Genomic DNA, 20,765 nt, shown 5'->3' with positions numbered 1-20,765 from the left:
AAGCATTTAGCTATGGGCTTGCTGGCAGTTGCAGAGGGTTAGTTCACTATCATCATGGTGGGAAGCAGACAGGCAAGGCACATTCATACTACAGGCCACCTTTGCCTGAATAACATTTTGTATCTGTTTGGTCCTTCTCTCCTTTTCCCTCTCTTTCTCTCCCCTTCTCTCCCCACCTCTTTCTCTCTGTGTGCCTCTCATGAATAGTCATTCAAGTAATGTCAAATCTCTCTTTCCCTTACTACTTTATTTGTATTATATTGTATAAAAATGTAGTTGTACAGTCATATCAGTGTAATTTGATGTGTTTGTGCTATAAATTAGATTTTGGACCTTTTCAAAACTCTTCTGGTGAGGTATAATTATCATACCTTAAGTTCCATATATTTATAATTGTGAAGTTTGATAAAATTTGATATCTATACATATCCATAAAACCATAATCAATATAGTCATAACACCTGCACACATATCCATTGCACACATCCATTTTTCTGGACCATCTGTAATCACTTTCTCTCTTTACATGCATCTCCACTCCCACTTTATAGCAATCACTGATCTGCTTCTGTCTCCAGGCATCACTTACTGCTATTGGTTGTCTAGGATCACTGCAATTGTTTTTTAGCATTGAAAGGAATTGCTATTAGAACTCACTTTCTTATTATGGATAATACAGTAGCTAAATTGACAGCAACAGTGGTGTATTTGTTCTAATTTCTATCACCTATTTTTTCTTTCATTTCGCCTGTGTGTGTGTATGTGTTTGTGTGTGTGTGTGTGTGTGTGTGTGCACGCGCATTTGTGTTACTCACATATATGTGTTTGTGTACATCCCTGTATATGTGGAGGTTGGAGGGTAACACTGAGTGTCTTCCTCATTTTCTCTCTTTATATTGAGGTAGGGCCTATCACTTAATACCAGAGATTCGTGACTTGGCCCATCTTGGTAGCCATTCTGCTCTAGGGATCCCCTTTCTCCATCTTCCATGTGCTGCAATTACCAGAGGGTCATTTTGCCTACCTGACACTTACATATGTTTGTGTGGCATGCATTTTATTCATTGAGTCATCTGCTCCTTGTATGTAAATATATGTTCCTGTGTGTGCCCAGGTGCAAATGCCTGTGCATATATGTAAGCCAGAAGAGAATGTCAAGGGTCCTCCTCCATTGCTGTCTGATTTACTTCCTTGAGAGACTTTCTCACTGAGACTGCAGCTTTCCTGATGGCAGCAGTCCCAGTGATCCTCTTGACGCTGTCTTCCACGGCATTGCGGTTGCAGATGTGCATGTCCATGCCTGGCTTGTTAATGTGAGTGCTGTATTTGAACACGGGTCCTTGGGCTTATTCAGGAAGCACTCTTAGCCTTTGGCTCATCTTTCGCACTTCTCTATCATCTATGTCTAGGCCACATGGTCATTTGTAAAAAGCATTCGTCAGTGTAACTGATGAAGTTATGCATTGTTAGCATTACTTTAGATGAAACACAGGAAGGAAAGAAAAGAAGTACGTTTCCTAGTCAAAATCCAGTAGAAATCAAGAGAAGAATTGCTTGCACTCTCACAGCGATGAGCTATTAACTTCAGGGTTGAACTTTTGAAGTACAGGGACACATCTTTCTGTAGGGAAGCAAGAATTCAACAGAGGGCATTGCACTTTCAGAGCCATTGATGTCCCTGTGGCTTTTTAAAGTCTCCATGATGGGCACTTTGCCTACTTCTTTTTCTAAGAACTTGGAGAGGCCTGGGACTGTCCTCTGCCCATTTAATTTTGGAAAATTTCCCAAGCTCTACTTTTCTGAAGCAACCAGAGGACAAGATTTCTGCCCTGAAGGACAAGGCATATACAGCTCCTTTGTGTAAGAGTTGCATAAGCACTGGTGACGTAAGGTGTGTGTGTATGTGTGTGTGTGTGTGTGTGTGTGTGTGTGTGTGTGTGTGTGTGTGTGAGAGAGAGAGAGAGAGAGAGAGAGAGAGAGAGAGAGAGTTAGTTCAGTGACCGAGCCCAGTGTTACTGCACCAGTGGCTCCTAGAAACATATGCTCTTAAGTCTTCAGTGATGACAAACTACAGACTTAAGTAGATCTTTACTGAATAATTGCCTCTAAGTCTTTATATAGTATATTATAATTTAGAGGTGACATAGAATTTGTACTACAGTCTACACTCTTATAACTGCTATGTTACACTGCTTATAATTTTATTTCTTTATTTATTGAGACAAGGTCTCACTATGTAGCCCAGGTTGTCCTTGAACTTATTGCTTTGGTCTGCTCAGTGGCTGGGACCAATGGCTTGTGCCACCAGGCCCAGCTTTCTAAGCTGATGTTGAGAAAGGAAGGAGGAAAAGCAATGGCAGCATATTCTGGCCCAGCTCTGCTCTCACTGTTCTCATGTGTCACTTTGTATACTGTCCCAGCAGCCCGAGGTCTTGGCTCACACCATGACGTAGGTAGAAATTTGGTTTTCATACTTGCTCGATGGGTTGGCAAAGGTCTTTCTCCAGCCATGTAGGGCTCTCTCCTCTGTCTTCAGATGTGGTGATGAAGCTGTGTGCTCCCACAAGGCACTGCTCTTTCCTTTCCTTCTAAGGCTTCTTCATACCAGAAAACAGTATTTGCATGTTTGCCTTCCTTCATACACTGCAGGCCTCTGTGGAAAACAGACTGTTTACCTCTCTAATTCCAGCAGCTGGTGCTTAATAACCACGAGTTAAAGAAATTAAAGAGGGAAAAGGTCAATTAAATGTTAGTGGCTTTACTATGTTAAATAACCAAAATTAAGTGATTTTTTTTTTTTACTTTTTCAGATTTGCCTTTATTTTTTGCCTCCATTTTTTAAAATCAAAGGATAGGAAATCACTCTATACCTTTTAAATTGTACTACAGTTCTTAATGGAGGAGGTTGACAAAGCTTAGGATTTTCTAAGTGGGTCATAGAGTCTATTAAAGCCCTTCTGATTGAGTATAGTAGTCTAGTCAGCAGAATCTCCTACTTCTGATCACAGTTATTTCCATACATGATGGAAAATCAAAACACAACACACTACCTATCAACTCCATAAACTTCTGTGTCACTGAATAGCACGATGCCTCCAGTCATCCCAGGTGACCTCCGCGTTGTTTCTGTTGGATGGAGTGAAAAGAAGGCAGAAGACTCAACCCATGTCTCCCTGGCATTTCTGACCCTCACGGTCTCTTGCTTCCCTTAGTTTTGTATGAAAATTCTGCCAACTAACTATATTATGGCATTCTCTCTAACCTTGTATGTAATCATAAATAGAAGCAATTCTCAACACAAGCGAATTTCTGATATATTCTGTGGCACAGCAAAGTCAAGCCATGTTTGTTTGCCAGACACATGTGCAGCTTGCCTACTGGGTAACCAAGGCTATCTCTGTGATTCTTTCTCATTCTGTCTGGTTTAGGAGGCCATGTCTTTCTAACGCTGGCCACCCCTCTCATATTCACCTCTTTTTTTTTTTTTTTTTTTTTTTTGGTTTTTCGAGACAGGGTTTCTCTGTGTAGCCTTGACTGTCCTGGACTCACTTTGTAGACCAGGCTGGCCTTGAACTCACATCAATCCGCCTGCCTCTGCCTCCCGAGTGCTGGGATTAAAGGCGTGCGCCACCACGCCCAGCTCACCTCTTTTTTTTTTAAACACATTTTTATTGAAAAATAAAATAATTCCTATTACATCTCATTTTCTATCCCATCCCATGCATCCTCCCATTCCTCCCTCCCTCCCACTTTCACCCCAATCCCCCTTCCCTATGACGGTGGCTGAAGGGGACCTCCTCTCCTGAATATGGTGCTAGGGTATCAAGTCTCTTCTTGGTAGTCCGCTATCCTTCCTCCGAGTGCCATTGGGCCTCCCCAACAAAGGGACATGGCCAAATATGGGGCACCAGAGATCCTGTGAAAGTCAGGTCCCAGTCTCCACTTAACTGTGGAGAATGTTCTGTCCCTTGGCTAGATCTGGGTAGGGGTTTGATGATGACTGCATGGTTTGTCCTTGGTTGGTGCCTTAGATGAAGCAGAACCCCTGGGCTCAGATCCACCCATCATAATGTTCCTCTTGTAGGTTTCTAGGACCCTCTGGATCCACCTCCTTCCCTATCCTCTATATTTTTCTCACCTAGAGTCTCAATAGGATGTCCTCACCTCTATCCCACTTTCCTGGTAGGTGCAGACTTTCATGGGACCTGCCCCTTGGGCTAGTGTCCAGTTATAAGTGATCATACTCACCTCTTAAATGACTTGTTTGCTCCACATTCTAACATTATATCAATTCTACCAAAGCTTGGCTCTGATGTAGGAGCCAGACCTACATAAGGCTTGGCAAAATTAGGTGTTTAATAAATGTATGGAAGAGTGATGTCACTTGTTCCTGAGAAACTCCCTTTTAACTGCTTTTTACAGTACTTTATGTTCTGACTTCAACATTTCTTGCTGTATTTTCTGCTATTCCCTTTTGGCTAGTTTTCGTCCTTTTAAACGAATGGAGCTGTCCTCTCCACACAATCCTGCTGGACTATTTTACATCTATACTCCCTACTTCTGGAATGTTTTCTAATCACATCTCTGCCTTTCTCTCTTGAATCCCTTAAATGTAGCATACAATTCAAAACCTCTCCTGTGGTATTTCTCTCTCTCTCTCTCTCTCTCTCTCTCTCTCTCTCTCTCTCTCTCTGTCCCTCCTTGCCTTCCTCTTCCCTCCCTCCCTCTTTCTTTTAGTTTTTCAAGACAGGGTTTCCCTTTGTAGTTCTGTCTACCCTGGAACTATCTCTGTATCCCAAGCTGGCCTTTAGCTCACAAAGATCAGCTGCCCCTGTCTCTTGAGTGCTGGGATTAAAAGCATGTGCCGCCATGACCTAGCTGCTGCTTCTTCTTCTTCTTCTTCTTCTTCTTCTTCTTCTTCTTCTTCTTCTTCTTCTTCTCCTCCTCCTCCTCCTCCTCCTCCTCCTCCTCTTCCTCCTCCTCCTTCTCCTTCTTCTTTTCTCCCCCTCTCTCCTCCTCCTTCCTTCCTTCCTTCCCTTTTTTCTTTTAACAAAGCTTTTATTATCATATATTCATTATACATAACAATAGGTTCCATTATGACATTTTCATTCTTATCTGTAATGTACTTTGATCACATTCACTGTCACACAGCCTATTGTTGACTGGACACTGCCTTAAATGAGGAATTAAAGTGTAGGGACAATCTGCACAACTGTTTGAAATTATGCAGATGACATCTGCCTGTTCTTCCCCATTCATTTAGTTAATCATCTATATTAATGTGAACTCAAGGGTATCTATTTTATAATCCAATACTACGCCTATTTTGTTCTAGCTTTGGACATTGGGAGCTCATTTGTTGATTCCCGGGTCTTGGGCGCTGACACATGTATTTATCTAACACCCTCTTGTTTCTCTCCTATTCCTTCAATCCCCTTGCTCCTCTCAATTGCCAGCCTTCCTCTTACTTTCAAGTCTGTTTTTGGCAACTTGGGGAGTCCAGCTAGAATTGCTTATAGGAGCATGGGTGACAGCACATTTTTGTCCTCACTCGCATGTGTGTACTTAATGTCTTTTTCTTCATATGATTATCTGTCTATATGTCATACCTTGGACATCCAGATATTTGGCGCTACTGGAGTCCTCCTTCTCCCGAATACCTTGTGTCAGGACACAGGACTTCTTCAACCCCATTGCACACAGTCAGGAAAGAAATAGGGATTGTCAATAAGTTCTGTGGGAAAGATGGAGAAGGTTTCCTTCTTTCTTTAATGTAACTTTTACTTTAGGATTTCTGTTGTTGTTGTTGTTGTTGTTTTAATTACAAAGATAGTAAGTACATGGAGTTGCCATATATCCTGTCCAATTTCTTCTGTTATTAGCATCTTACTTACTATATTATCATCACAATTGATGAACCAGATTGATAATATGGCTCTTATCTACAGCCTGTATGTGATACTAACATTTCCTGGATTTTAATCGAACGTGCAGTGTACCGGAACAGGATCTCATCTAATTGATGAGTTTACATTTAGTTGAGATAACAATGAGAGAAAGAGATATTCTCATCCAATCTGGTGCTAACAACACGATGCAATATACTAACACATCTCTGTAATTAGGTTGGCCCTGTGGTTAAAGCAGTGTTTGTCAGGTTTCTTCAATTAGTTACAATTAATTACATTTACTTACCTTTCCTTGACTTTCTTTGTTGTAAGTCAATATGTTTGTTCTACTCATTTTTAAGATTTTAAATATAACCTCTCTGCATATGCATGAGGCACAGAGGTGGGGGGAGAGAGAGAGAGGAGACAAGTGAGAGAGGGGAGAGAGAGATGGAAGGAGGGAGGGAAGGAGGAGGGAGAAAGGGAGGGAGGGGGTAGATGTCTTTGTGAGTGTGCATGCAAATGTGTTCACCCTAACATACCTCTTTGTGTGGAGACCAGAGCTTGACACTGGGTCATCCTCAATTTCCCCTTTACTTTTGAGAAAGGGTCTCTACCTGAAGTGGAATGCCAATGAACTCCAGGGACCCACCTGTCTCTGCTTCTCTGCAGTTGCTATTGCACACATCGTATCAGCTTCCTGTCTGAGTGCTGAGGATCAGAACTCATACCTTCATGCTTGGATGATATATACTTTACCAAAGAGCCATCAGTTGAGCCACATAGCCCACTGCTGAGTCATATTAAATGAGGAGTTACAGGGTGCAGAGGACATCTGTCTATTTTCCCCAAGTATTTAGTCAATCATCTATATCAGTATGGATTCAAAGATATTTATTTACTTACTTATCTATTGGCTTTTTGTTTTGTTTTGGGTTTTGTTTATTTTTTTAAGCAGAGTTCCTCTGTGTAGCCTTGGCTATCCTGCACTCACTTTGTAGACCAGGCTGGCCTCAAACTCACAGACATCTGCTTGCCTCTGCCTCCCCAAGTGCTGCAATTAAAGGATCGTGCCACCATGCCCAGCTAAGATATTTATTTTATAGCCCATTACTATGCTTATTTTCCTCTAGCTTGGGCATTGGGAGCTCTTTTGTTGGTTTTTGGGTCATGGGCCTTGACACATTTATTTATCTAACATTTCTTTACTTTCTACAGTAAAAGTTGATTGGGGGTATTAGTATGTATGAGCCCTTATCAGTTCTAGGCCTTCCTCTAAGGATCTGTGGTCCCTTTTATTAGTGAAGGTATCAGAAGACAAGACCCATGCATGGTGTGTGTGCATTGCTAGTGGGATGCTTTTGTTTCATTTGACAACAAGGAAACTCTGTGTGTGTGTGTATGTGTGTGTGTTTGTGTGTGTGTGTGTGTGTGTGTGTGTGTGTGTGTGTGTGTGTAAGAATGTGTTGCCTGTTCATATTTCAAATTAAGCCATACAAGAGTTTTTACTGATATTTCCAGCTCTAATCTATCACCACAGATAATCTTATCTTTTTTGTGACCTTCCACCCTGAACATGGGCATCCAATGTCCCAGTCTTTCTTTTATCTGTGTGTATGGCTATTGTCACAATTTCTTTTTCAAAGGGAATAGTCTTTCCACTATTAAAGAAACTTAAATTCTTATCAGTAATTGCTTGGCTATATACCCACGGGTTTATTTCTGGATTCTCCATTTAGTTCCACAAATCTGTGTTTGTTTACATGCCAGTACCATACTATTTGATTACTAATCTTCACCTTTGCGCTCTTTCCAGATTGTGTTGGATATTACATGTCAGTTGATGATTCCTGCAAAATAGTCTCTTTTACATTTTCACACATCTTAGTTTTCTTCATTTTCTTTTAAAGGTCTTTTGAGAACTTTGTTTATGGGTGCTGTAGCTACACCATCCCTACTCCTTCCCCAGCTCGTCTCACTGTGCATGAGCACTGTAGCTACACCACTCCCCCTCCCCCAACTCTTCCCATGGCCTCCTTCCAAAATTAAGGTGTTTTATTATTATTTGCACATGTATATACACATGTGCACACACATGATCATATACATATATATATATATATAAAACGTATTGAATCCATTTTATGTTGCTCATAAATGCATGTATCCAGGGTTGACCACTTGGAACTGGACATCCTACATAGGAGCTTATTCCTCGATCAAAATAATTCTCCATCTCTTAGTGGTCACGGCTCACTTGTAGCCCTCCATCTAGGGCCATGTGGAATTTGCCCAGTTAACACTGACATACCAACTGTTGTTGTTGTTTTTGTGGTTTTGTTCAGGCAAAATGATATTGCCTAAGAGGCACTGTCTGGCAGCAGGTATCCTGGCAGAGGATAACTGCCTCTTATAATCTTTTTGCCTCTCCTTCAGTGATTCTTCTTCAGGCTTAGTTGTAGGAGTTGTGTTGCAGATATGCCAGATGGGGTTTTGTAGTACAGTCTTTATTCTCTGCATTTTGACCAGTTGTGGATCTCTGCAATATTCTCCATCGAAGCTCCAAAAAGAAGCTTCTTTGGGGTGTGTTTGTGTGACAGCTACATACGCCTGTGGGTATAGAGTTAAGTAATTGGAGCATAGTTAGAAATTATATTGGTTTCAGAAAATGGCAATAGTAGGTTCACCTCTCAAGTCTATGACATTTCTAGCTGAGGATAGTTTATAGGATCTCAGAACCAGGCATGACTTCCCACCTACTGGTCAACCTTATGTCTAATTAGACAGTTATCTGTGAGGCCCCTGTTGCCTCATTGGGGATTCTGAGATCAGTGGTTTTTAGATAATGCAGAATGCCACAGATTAGCCATTACAGTAACATATGGAACAGTTTTGCCACCCTGCAAGCCTACATTTCACTTCTCCCATGTTCTTTATTCTCAAGTTGGTATAAACCAGGGTGTAGCTACTGTATCTATAGTCGGACTCTTTTGAGAGTGTCATGTAAAGGGATCTGTACGTCCCGTTTACTTTTATTTTCAATATAAATTCAGGATTGCTTCATTTCAAACTAAAAATACAATGGAGGCTTTGATGTTGAATTTTGTAACACATATCTTTATACATACCCTCTTGGTCTTTTTCTCTCTTTCTGATCCTTTGTCTACACAGAGGATTTTCCACCACCCCTACGTAACACTTGGTTGTCTTACTACTGCTGTGAATAAGTTGCTCTCTTTCCTCTAGCCTGTGCGAACTGTTCACCAAACACTGCAAGGCTTACCAACCTCATTCAAAGCTTTTCAGACTTTACCTCCCAAATAACCCTGGTTGGTTTGTTATGACCGTAACTCACACTCCTACTTCCTAGCTTCTTCACCTCATCTTCCCTTCAGTATTTTATTGAATATCAGTATTTTCCTTCAACCATTTTACTTTTAATTCAGTAGTTTGAGGTGTGAACTGTGTCCTAAACTCTATAATCTGCAACAATGTTACACTTACATCTTAATGGGAGTTCCATAAATACTCATTGAATGAGAGAGCACAAGACTTGCCACTGTGAAAAAGCTAGCTACCCAGAACAGCAAAGCCACTTGGAATACATGCTATACCACATTCATGTGAACAGACAGTTGTTTCCTACTCAAACTTTAAAATGTATCTGGAGGTTACTTGGAAAGAGTGGACTGAAATCTGAAATACATTTAATTTATATAGAACACATGGTGTTTATACAGGCATGATTAAGTAATACCATGCTAGGGAACCTCAATGGTGCATGTCAGAGGTTCTAGGCATTAGCCCAGAACATCAGTATTGCTATGAACAGCTGCAGTATAGTGCATGAAATTTATATTCTCATTAAAACATTGGCTATGTGGGGAAGCTGATTAACCAGAATACAGTCATCATCAACCATCTTGGTAAAAGGAGATGATATGGCTGTTTATGAAGTCAGTTGCTTTAAAATCCTTAGTACAGAACCTAAGTGAAATAGTCTAGAGAATCCCCATTTTACACGCGCAAGTTTGAAGATGAACAGATCGGTCTGTGAGTCAGTCCAAAGCTGTACTGTTCCAGGATTTGTTACATTCGGCTTGTGGATATCTGTCTCTGTGTCCCAGATCAACTCCCCTGTGAATGAACTGTTGCAGTTTGGATGATGGGAAAGAGAGGTCTTTTAACTCTCTCCCCCTGCTCCTCTCTTTGCCCATCCCACCTCTTCCTCCTCCTCTTCCTTATCTGCCATGTTTCTGGGTTCTGAAGAATGCTGTGGACAGAATATCAAATATTCAAGGACAGGGATGAATCTGGAATTTATATTGTAAGTAGAAGCAAATAATATAAAAGTTTCCCCGAATGAAAATTATATAACATTTCTTTCTTTCTTTCTTTCTTTCTTTCTTTCTTTCTTTCTTTCTTTCTTTCTTTCTTTTTTTTTCTTTTTCAAGACAGAGATTCTTTGTGTAGCCTTGGCTGTACTGGAACTCAATATGTAGACCAGGCTGACCTTGAATTTATAGAGAACCTCCAGCCTCTGTGTCTTAAGTACTGAGATTAAAAGGTGTGTGCCACCACATGACACTCTTATAAAGGTGACACTATAAATACAATAAGTACATTTAGGTTTCAAACAACTTGAAAATAAAGAAAAAGAAAGCCATAAGAAAACACTGCCTTCACGTGGTTGCAGTCCCTGCTGCAGGCAGGCCCAGTGGGCTGTGTCGGAATGAAGTTCTTGAGGGACCAGCTGGCCTTTCACTCAAGCACTCTTTGCTCCAAGTGTTTGGCCCCTTTGGGCAGGACTTTTAAAGGCACAGATCCACGGTTACACAATGTATCACAACGGTTGAGGCTCTTGGGTTTTGAAAGTGAAGAGGCCACTGTTTCTGTTTCCATGGCTTTAGTAGATTTCAATATTTTTTTTATCATTTGAAATGGTTGGACTTCCTTTCGGTACCCTGTAGTTGTCCTGGAAGCTCAGGTTGTGAAAATGATGAAGCTGTTGGCAGAAGGTCATGGTGTGGCAGCTGTAGTTAGTCACCGCTTCAGATTCCTCAGGCGGGGAGAATCATCCACCTGAAGAGACCTTGTAATTTAGGGAGTACATCAAAAGCAGTTGAAATGGTGCTGGTCTCCGCAAAGCCTTCCAAGAGTTTCCTCTCAAAATAATGATTAGCTCCTAGTCACACAGGAGGAAATTTCCCAACCTTCCACTCATGTGTAGCATTTTTTTTGTGTGTGAGTACCTTCTAGAATTGTGAAGATGTGAACTACATGTATGGGGTCATTTAGATAAAATGCAGACCCAGCTCTGGCGTTCTTTCTATTTTAATAATATGCTGATTTTGTTACCAGGATCTAAAAGAGTTAATACCGTATAAGTGGGAATCATGATCTCGTTTATAGAGAGCTACTTGGGAATTTTTGCTTCAGTCTTTTTCTTGATTGTGTTTTCAGGATAAAATCAACAGACTATGTCAAGAGAGGCCACAAAGATCACTGTGTTCCTTTAGTGCCCGTAAGCTTGGTTGCATTGGAGTTTCCAGCAGGATCTTGTTTCTACATTGCAAACTAACACAAGGCTTCGGAACCAAATCATATTAACAGACGCTCAATCCTTCTCTTCCTGTGTTGGCAGTGAGAGTTTACCTGATTTCTACGTAAATGGCCATCATTCTTCTCTTATCAAATATTGGACAAAATGTGGCTGCTAAGCTGCAACAATTAAAATGCAACCCTTTCTGCACTCACATTCTTTCAAGGTTTCCAGAGTTGGAAAATATGCTGTGGCCACATATGAATTTTCATAACTGATGACTGATTTCCTGTACAGAGTAGATATGCAACATGCCTCAAGACATCTTTCTGTGTCATCCATTCTGCATGATTTCCAGACTGCAAAGCGCTTTCACGTATCATTTCACATGCACCTTCCCACAGTGTGAGTGGTTGAATAGGGCAGACATCGCTCTAATAACTTATGGGTGATGATTCAGTTCAGAGAATTGCCGTAGGTTTTCTACAGGCATGCATTTAGGGTGTTGGAGAAAACAGGATCATAAAGCAAAGCTCCCAGCGTCTGCCCCGGAAACTCCATTTTAATATGAGAGCATTATTGCTGGCAGCCAGACATGCAATGTGATGCCATCACAATGTAGATTTTGCAACTTATGCTCTGGAGGAGCCAGATAACTTTTTAAACCTCCATGCCTCACTCTTAACCTCTTGATTGCAGGAAATCCTGTTGCTATTCTTCCTTCTGATTTCTTCTTAATCTTATTTTTCCAACAGGAATTTTAAGACTTGACCTAGATACTATTATTAAAACATGGCCTTGTTTCCTCTTTTCTGGAAGGGCACCCTCAAAATATAATTTAATGCTACTTTCAAACTAGTACATGTTACTTTGTGACTGACCCTATGACTGAATTTACATACTCGAAAGATCTTCTTAAAGCTCCCCTTGCTATTGCTCTGGCAAAACATATGATTGAACTGGTAAAAAGCCTGCGTTTGCTGTGCCCTGACCTCATTTTGATATGGGGGGTGCTGCTGACAGTCCTAAGAAAGTGGTTGTTGTTCTTAGAGTGATTTCTATGATGTGCTGCTTCCTAAGACATGTCCCTATTTCCCCATCTTGTCTGTATTCTTCTCCTGAAGATAGGTCTTCATGTCTTCTAGAGCTGTCTCATGGGGCATCTTTTAACTCCCATTTTCCAGAGGCTGAAGTAAAGAGTCCTTGCTCTCCTCAGTGCTTTTGAAGTTATGCATTTATTGGGTATCAAGTAGCGAATCATGATCTTTGGCTATTAAAAAATGATATACATTTTAAAAAGCAGGGGCAGGCAGATCTCTGTGAGTTCTAAGTCAGACTGATCTACAAAGTGAGTCCAGGACAGCCAAGGCTACACAGGGAAACCCTGCCTTGAAAACCACCCCTCCCCCAAAAAAGAATTCTATATATTAATGCAAATTTGACTTTTCTTCCACAGAGATCCATACATTGATTCTAATATATCTTATTCTTCCTATTTAAAGGAAACCATTTCCTAGTTTTGCAGTGCTGTTAAACAACAGAATGTTTTATTGCATTCTTTCAGTACTGTGAATGCCAGTAGACTGAACAGAGTAGCCTAGTCAACACTCAACAGGACTGGATTCCCAGCTGAAGAATAATAAAAAGAAAAGCAAACATTAACAGAAAGAAAATGATTGGTTTACTTTAGTGAAACTATGTATACTGTACCTGGTAAAATTTAGAACATCTTAGAACCTTATAATATTCTCAAAGCACACAAATACCGAATACATAAAATTTCAGAAACCCATTTACCCCAGCTCAATGCGTATCTATAAACAACAACGTATCAGACATTCACTTCATCAGGAGCCCCAAGTATGTGACCTGAATGTGACGCCCAGTTCTCTGTCCTTTCAGATGGTTATGTTTGTGCTGCAGCTGGGTAGTGCCACCTTCCTGCTTACAGAGCCTGTCATCAGCGCCATGACCACAGGGGCTGCCACCCACGTCGTGACGTCACAAGTCAAGTATCTCTTGGGAATAAAAATGCCATATATATCCGGACCACTGGGATTCTTCTATGTGAGTTTTCCAAGTATCCTTGTTTGTATAGTTTGAGTGTATGTTTCACAAAATTTAATTTAGCTTACTATGGTACGGGGAGTTTTCTGTACCACAGAAAGTTGGCTTTAAATGAAAAAAAAAAATTAGGATGTTTTAAATGTAATTAGAGTATGAAACTAGTTTAATGAGTGCAATCTGCTGCTTTTGGAAATCATTCCTTATAGTGATTAGCTGAATGTAAGTTGGGTGTCTGGTGAGAAAAAAGTAGCTAGGTAGTTTGGGGAGTCAGATCTGTTGCCAAGTTCTAATGAAAGCCATCTACCGGGCTTTTGATCCACTCTCACAACAACGTACTCTGTCACATTCATTCAGAATTGTGAACTCCAGTAGGGATCAAAACAGAGGTGTGGTCGTTATTAGTGACTGGAGCCCAGTAGCAGACAATCGGCTATTAAAAACCGTCTGAACTTGAGAGAAGAATGCCTGACCAGTTTCAGCATATTTCCATAATAGCATTCCATTGCCTTTGTTTTCTTTGGAGATTTGACTTAAAATCATGATTGCTTTGGGCTTTGCATTCAGTTGAAACAACAACAATAGCAACAAATACTCAAGTAATGAGCTTCATGGCAAGCAAACTTTACTTTACTTAATTTTAGGTATTGCTGTATGTTTGATAGCAAGAGTTGTGTCAGCCTTAATCTTAAAGCTAATTGTCTGACTAATTGTCTGATACATGGAAGTACAATAACTTACTGAATTCATTTCTTTTTTGGAGATGGTGGCTGGTGCTTCTCAATTTTCCATGACCCATCAAGGATTCACTTCATTTGCATTATTGATTTTTTTTCTTCCTTTTTCTCATGTGCATGTATGTCCTCATGTGTGTGGGCACATGGGTGTGTGGACACATGAGTGTGGGGCCACATGGGTGTGGAAACATGTATGTGGAGGCTGAGCCGACTTCAGTGCTTTTCTTCATTTGCTCTCTACCCTAGTCATTGGTGTGGGGTATCTCACTGAACCCAGTGCTCATGAACATGGCTAACTTAGTATCCAGATTGCTCTAGAAATCCCTTCTCTGTCTTCTAAACACCGGAATTATAAGAAGAACCCCTGGCCTACCAGGCTTATTATAAGATTTAGGGGTCTGAATGTCAGTCTTATGCATGCATGGCAAGCCCTTTAACTTCTGTGCCATCTCCTGAGCCTTACTGATTGTTTATTTAAAATGGGTTTTAAGTTTTAGAGTTTCTTTATCAAAATGGTATAATATTTTCACCAGTTTTTCTATCTAGAAATGTCAACATATTGATATTTTACTTCAGGCTTATCATTACCAAGTCTGGTTGTCACTGTTTTTAAAAATCACGAAATATCTGTGGAGTAGGATGTCAAGTCCTTTGTGCATGTCATCTGGTGGTACAGCTGGTTCACAGGAAGATAGAAAAAGCAGAAATGTTGTAATTACAGTATAACCTCAGCAATAAAAAGAAAAATGAAAAAAAAAGAAAAATGATTCTAAATACAGTGTATGTACACATATGGAATGCTCAAAGAGTTAATAAAAGCACTATATATTTTTTTAAGTGTGAGAATAAGAAATGCAGAAATTCTGCTTAATGGCATTGTATACATGTAGTGTGTTTCAGACATGTGCCATCACTGCAGAGAAGGGAGTCTGTGTCCTTGCATTCCTGATGCTTGACTTTTAGTATGTAAAAGAGAAATGACCAAACATGCACAAATAAACACAAATTGGAATAAATGTTATGAAATTAAAAAAAATTACCAGCCTGGTATTTGAAAAAAAAAAAAGGAGTATCAATTGTATTAGTGTTCTTTGCTCTGCTCTGGTGGTAAAATAGTAATAAAAATGGTAATTGGTGGTATGGTGCTGCAAGTTGGTTCTGAAGTTTTGTTGCTTAGGTAATATCTGGCTCAGTGATTCATTCATTGCAAAAAAGCTTGAAATCAAAACAAGAAAATTGGAACCGTGCCTGGAAGCAACATAATTCCATGCTCCAACTCAAGCAAAAGCAGACCAAAGTAGCTGTAAGCCATTAGATGACTGGCTGAGAGTTAAGACCTATGGTGACGCCCAGTCTCCTACAGGACAAAACAAAACTGGAGAAGATTCTGCCTTGACCTGCCTGGGAATGGCCTGTTAATGTGTAGAACAGAAAACATACATGGGTTAGAACTGGGCCCTCTTTGGTCATTTTCCTGTATATAAATGGTCATCTTTGTTTTCAGAAGTATGTTAAAGAAATCAGCCACATTGATTTGGGAATGGCATCGCTTCCCCCGCCCACAGTTGTTACAGTGTGGACACGCTCACTGAAGTATTGCTTATGTGATTCCCCTCATCCACTTGTTTTCTTGTGAGGTGAACTGCAGGCTACTTTATCTTATCTATGTCAAACACTGTGGTGCCTCTGAAGAGCTTTTGTAAGATCTCACACTGGAACTGATTCATATTTAAGTGCATGCTTAGATGGCAGATGTTAAATCCACATTACTCAGCAATGCCTTCTGCTGCTGGAAATTTTCTTTAAAATGTTACTCTTGCCGCTCCATGTCAGAGAACCCTGGGCCCTTAGGCTGAGCAGAGGCGAGGGTTCTTTGCTCTTGGGCAGTGGCGTGGTACTTCTGTGTAAAACATCATAGTGATTCAAGACAAGAATAACACAAACTAATAATTTGGGCGCTTGAGATGCCAAGGAAGAAAGAACTGTGATTCTGAGGCCAGCCTGGAATGTATACTGAGTTCCCGGCTAGCTTGAGCTGCATTGTGAATTACCAGTCAACCCATAGTGCCTAGTGTGACTCTGTCAAAAAAAAAGAGAAGATGTGGGAAGTTGAATATTAGTTTGAAAATCAAGCCCTTCATGATAGATAATTTTACTGGGATAGTTGAAAATGAGTTTTAGGACAGTTCAGTTGGGAGAATCTGGTGATCAGAAAGTACATTTAAACTTGCCCTTGGACATTTAAGTTGTACCTGAAAGAGGGGGCCTGACCTCAGTGCTACAATAGATAGAGAGCAGATGAAATCATTCAAGGCCTTGACCATTCATCAAAAGACTTGGAGGAAAATCAGTGGACATAATTTGGGGAGCTTGCTTTCTGACTACTTCTTTCTGAGTTTTCAGCACTCTTGTGTTCTGTTTGAAAGCTGCCCAGGCTGTGGAGAGAAAGCACACTGCTGATATACCTTGTCACATAAATGAATGTATAGACTATTTTATCAGCTTGCATAATGAGCCTGGCACACATCTTAAAAGGCTGGGACAATGGCTTTTATTTTCTAAAGTGAAGTTTAGCTTATGTGTCCTCCAACTCATTCCAGCAGTATTGATCTTTACTTTCAATTTTGAGAGAAAACATTGCCTTCTCCTTTGGTTCTGTCTGTTTGCCTGCAGTGGCTATCGCTTCCTGGTGCTACCACAGCACTCCTCCCCAGTGCTTTTCCTTAGGTATGCCGATTTGTGCACTAAGGAAAGGTCTGTTCTCTAAGTTGAATTGGCAACACCTCTGTCCACAGGCTTCTCTGGCCTGAAAAATGTACTCACCTCAGTGGGACGCTTTTAGTAAACGATTTAAATCATGTCTGTGAGATGGCATAGCACTAGTTCTCCTCTCTCAAATAATAGACAGTCCCTCCAATTGTTTTGAGGGACAGACATTGCTACAGTTTGGATGTAAAATGTCTTCCAAGGGGCTTGGTATTAAAGACTTGGTCTCCAGCCTTTATGGAGAGCTGTAGGATCTTTAAGAAGTGAGACCTAGTGGGAGGTCTCTTGCTTACTGGAAGCCTATCCTCAAAGGGGCTGTGGGGCCACTCTCTCCTTTCCTTCTAGGCCACTACATGAGCAGCTTTGGCTATGGCTCGAACATGTTGCCTTTGTCACAAGCTAGTAAGCGAAGGAGCCAATTAAACATGCACTGAAACCTTGAAGGTGTGTGTTGAGAGGAACCTTTCTCTCCATAAGTTGACTGTCTTAGATGTTTGTTACAGTAGTGGGGAGCTGGCACAACACAAATTCCACCTAGGCACTATGGCCGCTCTTTGGCTTGTAGCTGAAAGTTGTTAACAGGACCACTCATGAGAGCAGAGGTTTGTAAATCTTACTTAGTTGCTAATCTGCGTAACCATTCAGAATTTGAAAGGTTCCCATATTTGTAAGAAACTTTTGGAATGAGTTCCACATCCTCTATATTAGTCTAGGTTCTTCAGAGGAACTGAAGTGATAGAATCAATATATAATATATATAGCAAATATATATGAATATAGATAACAAATATGTCATATGCAATATATATGAATGAAGGGTAATTAATATAGTCATTTACAGGTTGTGGTCCAGCCAGTTCAACAACAGAGAGGCCAAGAATCTAGTAGTTGTTCACTCCATGAGGCTAGATGTCTTAGCTGGTCTTCAGTGGACATTGGAATCCCAAAGATGAAGGCTCTGACAGCAGTGAAGGAATTGCCTCAGCATCAGGGTAAATGAACTTGACAGCAAGAGTGAGGGTAAGCAGGGGAAATGCAAAAGGTTCCTTCTTCCATGTCTTTCTGTGTCCGCTGGAACCAGAAGGTGTGGCTAGATTTAACTGGGGTCTTCTCACCCCAAATGACCAATCCGGACAATCCTTTACAGGTGTGTTCAGCTTGGGTTCCAGTTGCTTCCAGATGGATATAGTCAACAACCTTGATTCACCATCATTCCTGATTAGTTTTGAAAAAGAATTGATACTAATTTATCCATTTATTTCTCTTCATGTTTTCATGCCCAGTTTTCCTTTTTTTCTTTGTTCAAAAATTTACCTACATTCAGGTAATTCTTAAGAAACTTTCTTTCCTGTAAAAATGTGCTATTTTGTAGTGACTTTGAAGAGCATTTGAATGCATTCTTCAGTTATTTGGAAGGTAAAAAAAAAAAACCTCTTATATGTTTCCTCTCTGGAAGAACTTTTAGTCAGATGCACAATATGAAACAACAAAATAAAGTCCCATGTCTCTTTGCAAAAAACACATCTCTCTGTTTAAAAGCCATACTGATCTGAAAATTTATAAACCTTAAAAGTAAATATTTCTGCTTAGTGAGAGTTCATCCTGAGGCTTGAAGAAGTGCTATATTTTCAAATTTATTTACATTTTTTCACTGACTCAGCCCCCAATTTCCTCTGCATTTATAATCTCACTTTAATAGATTATGTGGTATACTTTAATTCATTTAAGGAAAACAGAAGTAGTCATGTTAGAAAGGTCCCTCTGCCTGGAGCCCAGGTCCAGTAGTTAAAGTGCTCTGTTCTGATCATTCTGCAGAGTCAGGTATTTGACTCAGATGTTAGTTGGTTCCCCAAACCCATAACAAAGAAAACATTAATTCTTTAGAATGAGAAATACTTTTTAAAAACTGAGAGATGATGAAATATGTCTTTACTAGAAAGAGTGTTTTCCCCAAAGGGCATAATAAAAATGACAAAAATTCCTTATTCATATTTGCACATGTGGCTTTCCTTGAGAAGGCGCCAGTGTCGAGCCAGCAGCAGCCTATGAGAAACTTGGCAAAGCTCGTTCCTCTGGCCTGGCTTTATGCGAGCGCTGTTCTAAACAGTTATGTACAGTCCTGTGCATTAAACTCAAGAGAGAAGGCAAACTTGGCAATATTTCCAGTGAACCTTCTTGGAAGTTTTGACTTCCAGCCTTAGGAGATGCAGACTTGCTGAAATGGAATACAGTTTTCTGTGTATCAATGCCCCAAAGTACAAGGACAATACTTCTCTGCGTTGCTGTACAAACTGCAAAAGCCAAAGCCAAAAAAATATTAGCAAAGTAGAACTGAAACGTCAGAAGGAAATTAGAAACATTTTCTTTTATGGAGAATGAGATCACAACTAAGTGTGTACCGGCGAAGTTTATATTTGGATAACAAATCTACTTTGAAGACATAGGCCCTCTGAGACTCCAAATCAAGAATATACTTTGGTGGTTTATGAAGGGCCCATTTTTTCTGCAGGTATTATTGTGATGTTTCTGTTGTGAGCTTCATGAATGCCAATATACCACAAAAAATTAAAAAAGAGACAGAACACATTGAAAGGGAAGAAAACAGTATGTTCACCTACAGCATGATTTAGTCAGTGGTGCAGAGGATAGAAAAATGTCAACATGGAGCAATTACATGGCCATTTACAACAAAGGTTACTTTCAAATTCTAAATCAGAGAGCAAATATTTTTGCAACTCAACCATCTTGGGCTAAGCCGCTTCCATCCCCCACAGTTCACTGAAAAATGCACCACCACAAAACCCAGTGCTCAAGTAATTCAAATTAAGCTTATTTTTCTAAACAAGGGATGGCTGAGTGCCATGTGGGCCTTGGTATGCTTGGCTGAGTGTTTGGTCCAAGAGAATTTTGTGTGCCCATGTTGTCTCTAGCTGCTTGACATACCATGCTTCCCCTTCTGGCCTGAAACTTAGTTTATCCCTCGAAGCAAGAGCAAATGGATTTAATCTTAGTATGAGATGCCGTCGCTAATCATAAATTCAAATACATTCAGGTATAAAAATCTATAGAATGCTGTTTTTCTCTCCTTTTTGTGCTTTGTATTAGTGAAAATGTAACCTAAGACTGATATTCAATATTTTTCTCTGTCCTTTTGGTATTTGTCTTCACTACTTTGGGCATGGAATGATAAGAAGCTTATCAAGGCTGGCCTTAAAATATTTAATAAGGTAATGGTATGTAGGCGAAGTTGATTGGAGGCATCCAAATCTGAGAAGCGGGGAACCTTGTTTAAACCCTAGTTTGTAAGTGATGAAAGATGGCTTTACAGCTCTATGAATTTACTAGCAGCTTGGGTTCAAATATCATCTGGTTGAGAACAACTGTAGGCGAGGGTCCATGTTGGGGCAACTGAGGGGCACGTCGGTAAACACACCAATAGTATGATTGTGGTCCTCAGTAAGAACACAACAATCTGGGAATGTTTTTCTGACCTCCGTTTAGTGAAGAAAGTAGCATTCATCCTTGATTCACAAACTACAACAGTAGGTTTGCTCAACAGTGTTTTGTTGACAGATCCATAAGCATCGTGGATGCAGTTGATAAATACTGTCCATGTTGTCCACAAGGAGAAATTGGGAGTCGTGTGGGTGGCTACACATAGGACCTTATGAATGGAAATCTCCTTATTTCCAGACATGTATTTGTACACAGATCATGCCAAATGCATTTTCTGTTACAAAGTTAGCACATGTAGTAAGCATGTGT

General features: G+C 40.3%; 1 protein-coding gene across 3 annotated transcripts in view; it reads left to right on the top strand.

Annotated features, from left to right (window-relative positions):
• SLC26A7 (solute carrier family 26 member 7) overlaps positions 1-20,765 on the top strand; it is a 107,251-nt gene that overhangs the window by 33,799 nt on the left and 52,687 nt on the right. For all 3 annotated transcript variants that reach the window (XM_084759600.1, XM_084759598.1, XM_084759599.1), the window contains exon 5: positions 13,336-13,500. In XM_084759600.1, the coding sequence (XP_084615726.1) occupies positions 13,336-13,500 (165 nt within the window). The remainder of the gene's footprint in view (positions 1-13,335; positions 13,501-20,765) is intronic.

The sequence above is a fragment of the Acomys minous genome, assembly GCF_964271855.1.
Source record: "Acomys minous genome assembly, chromosome: 1".
NCBI lineage: Eukaryota > Metazoa > Chordata > Mammalia > Rodentia > Muridae > Acomys > Acomys minous.
The sequence above is the reverse complement of the archived record's forward strand: the minus strand, read 5'-3'. Positions and strand labels throughout refer to the sequence as shown.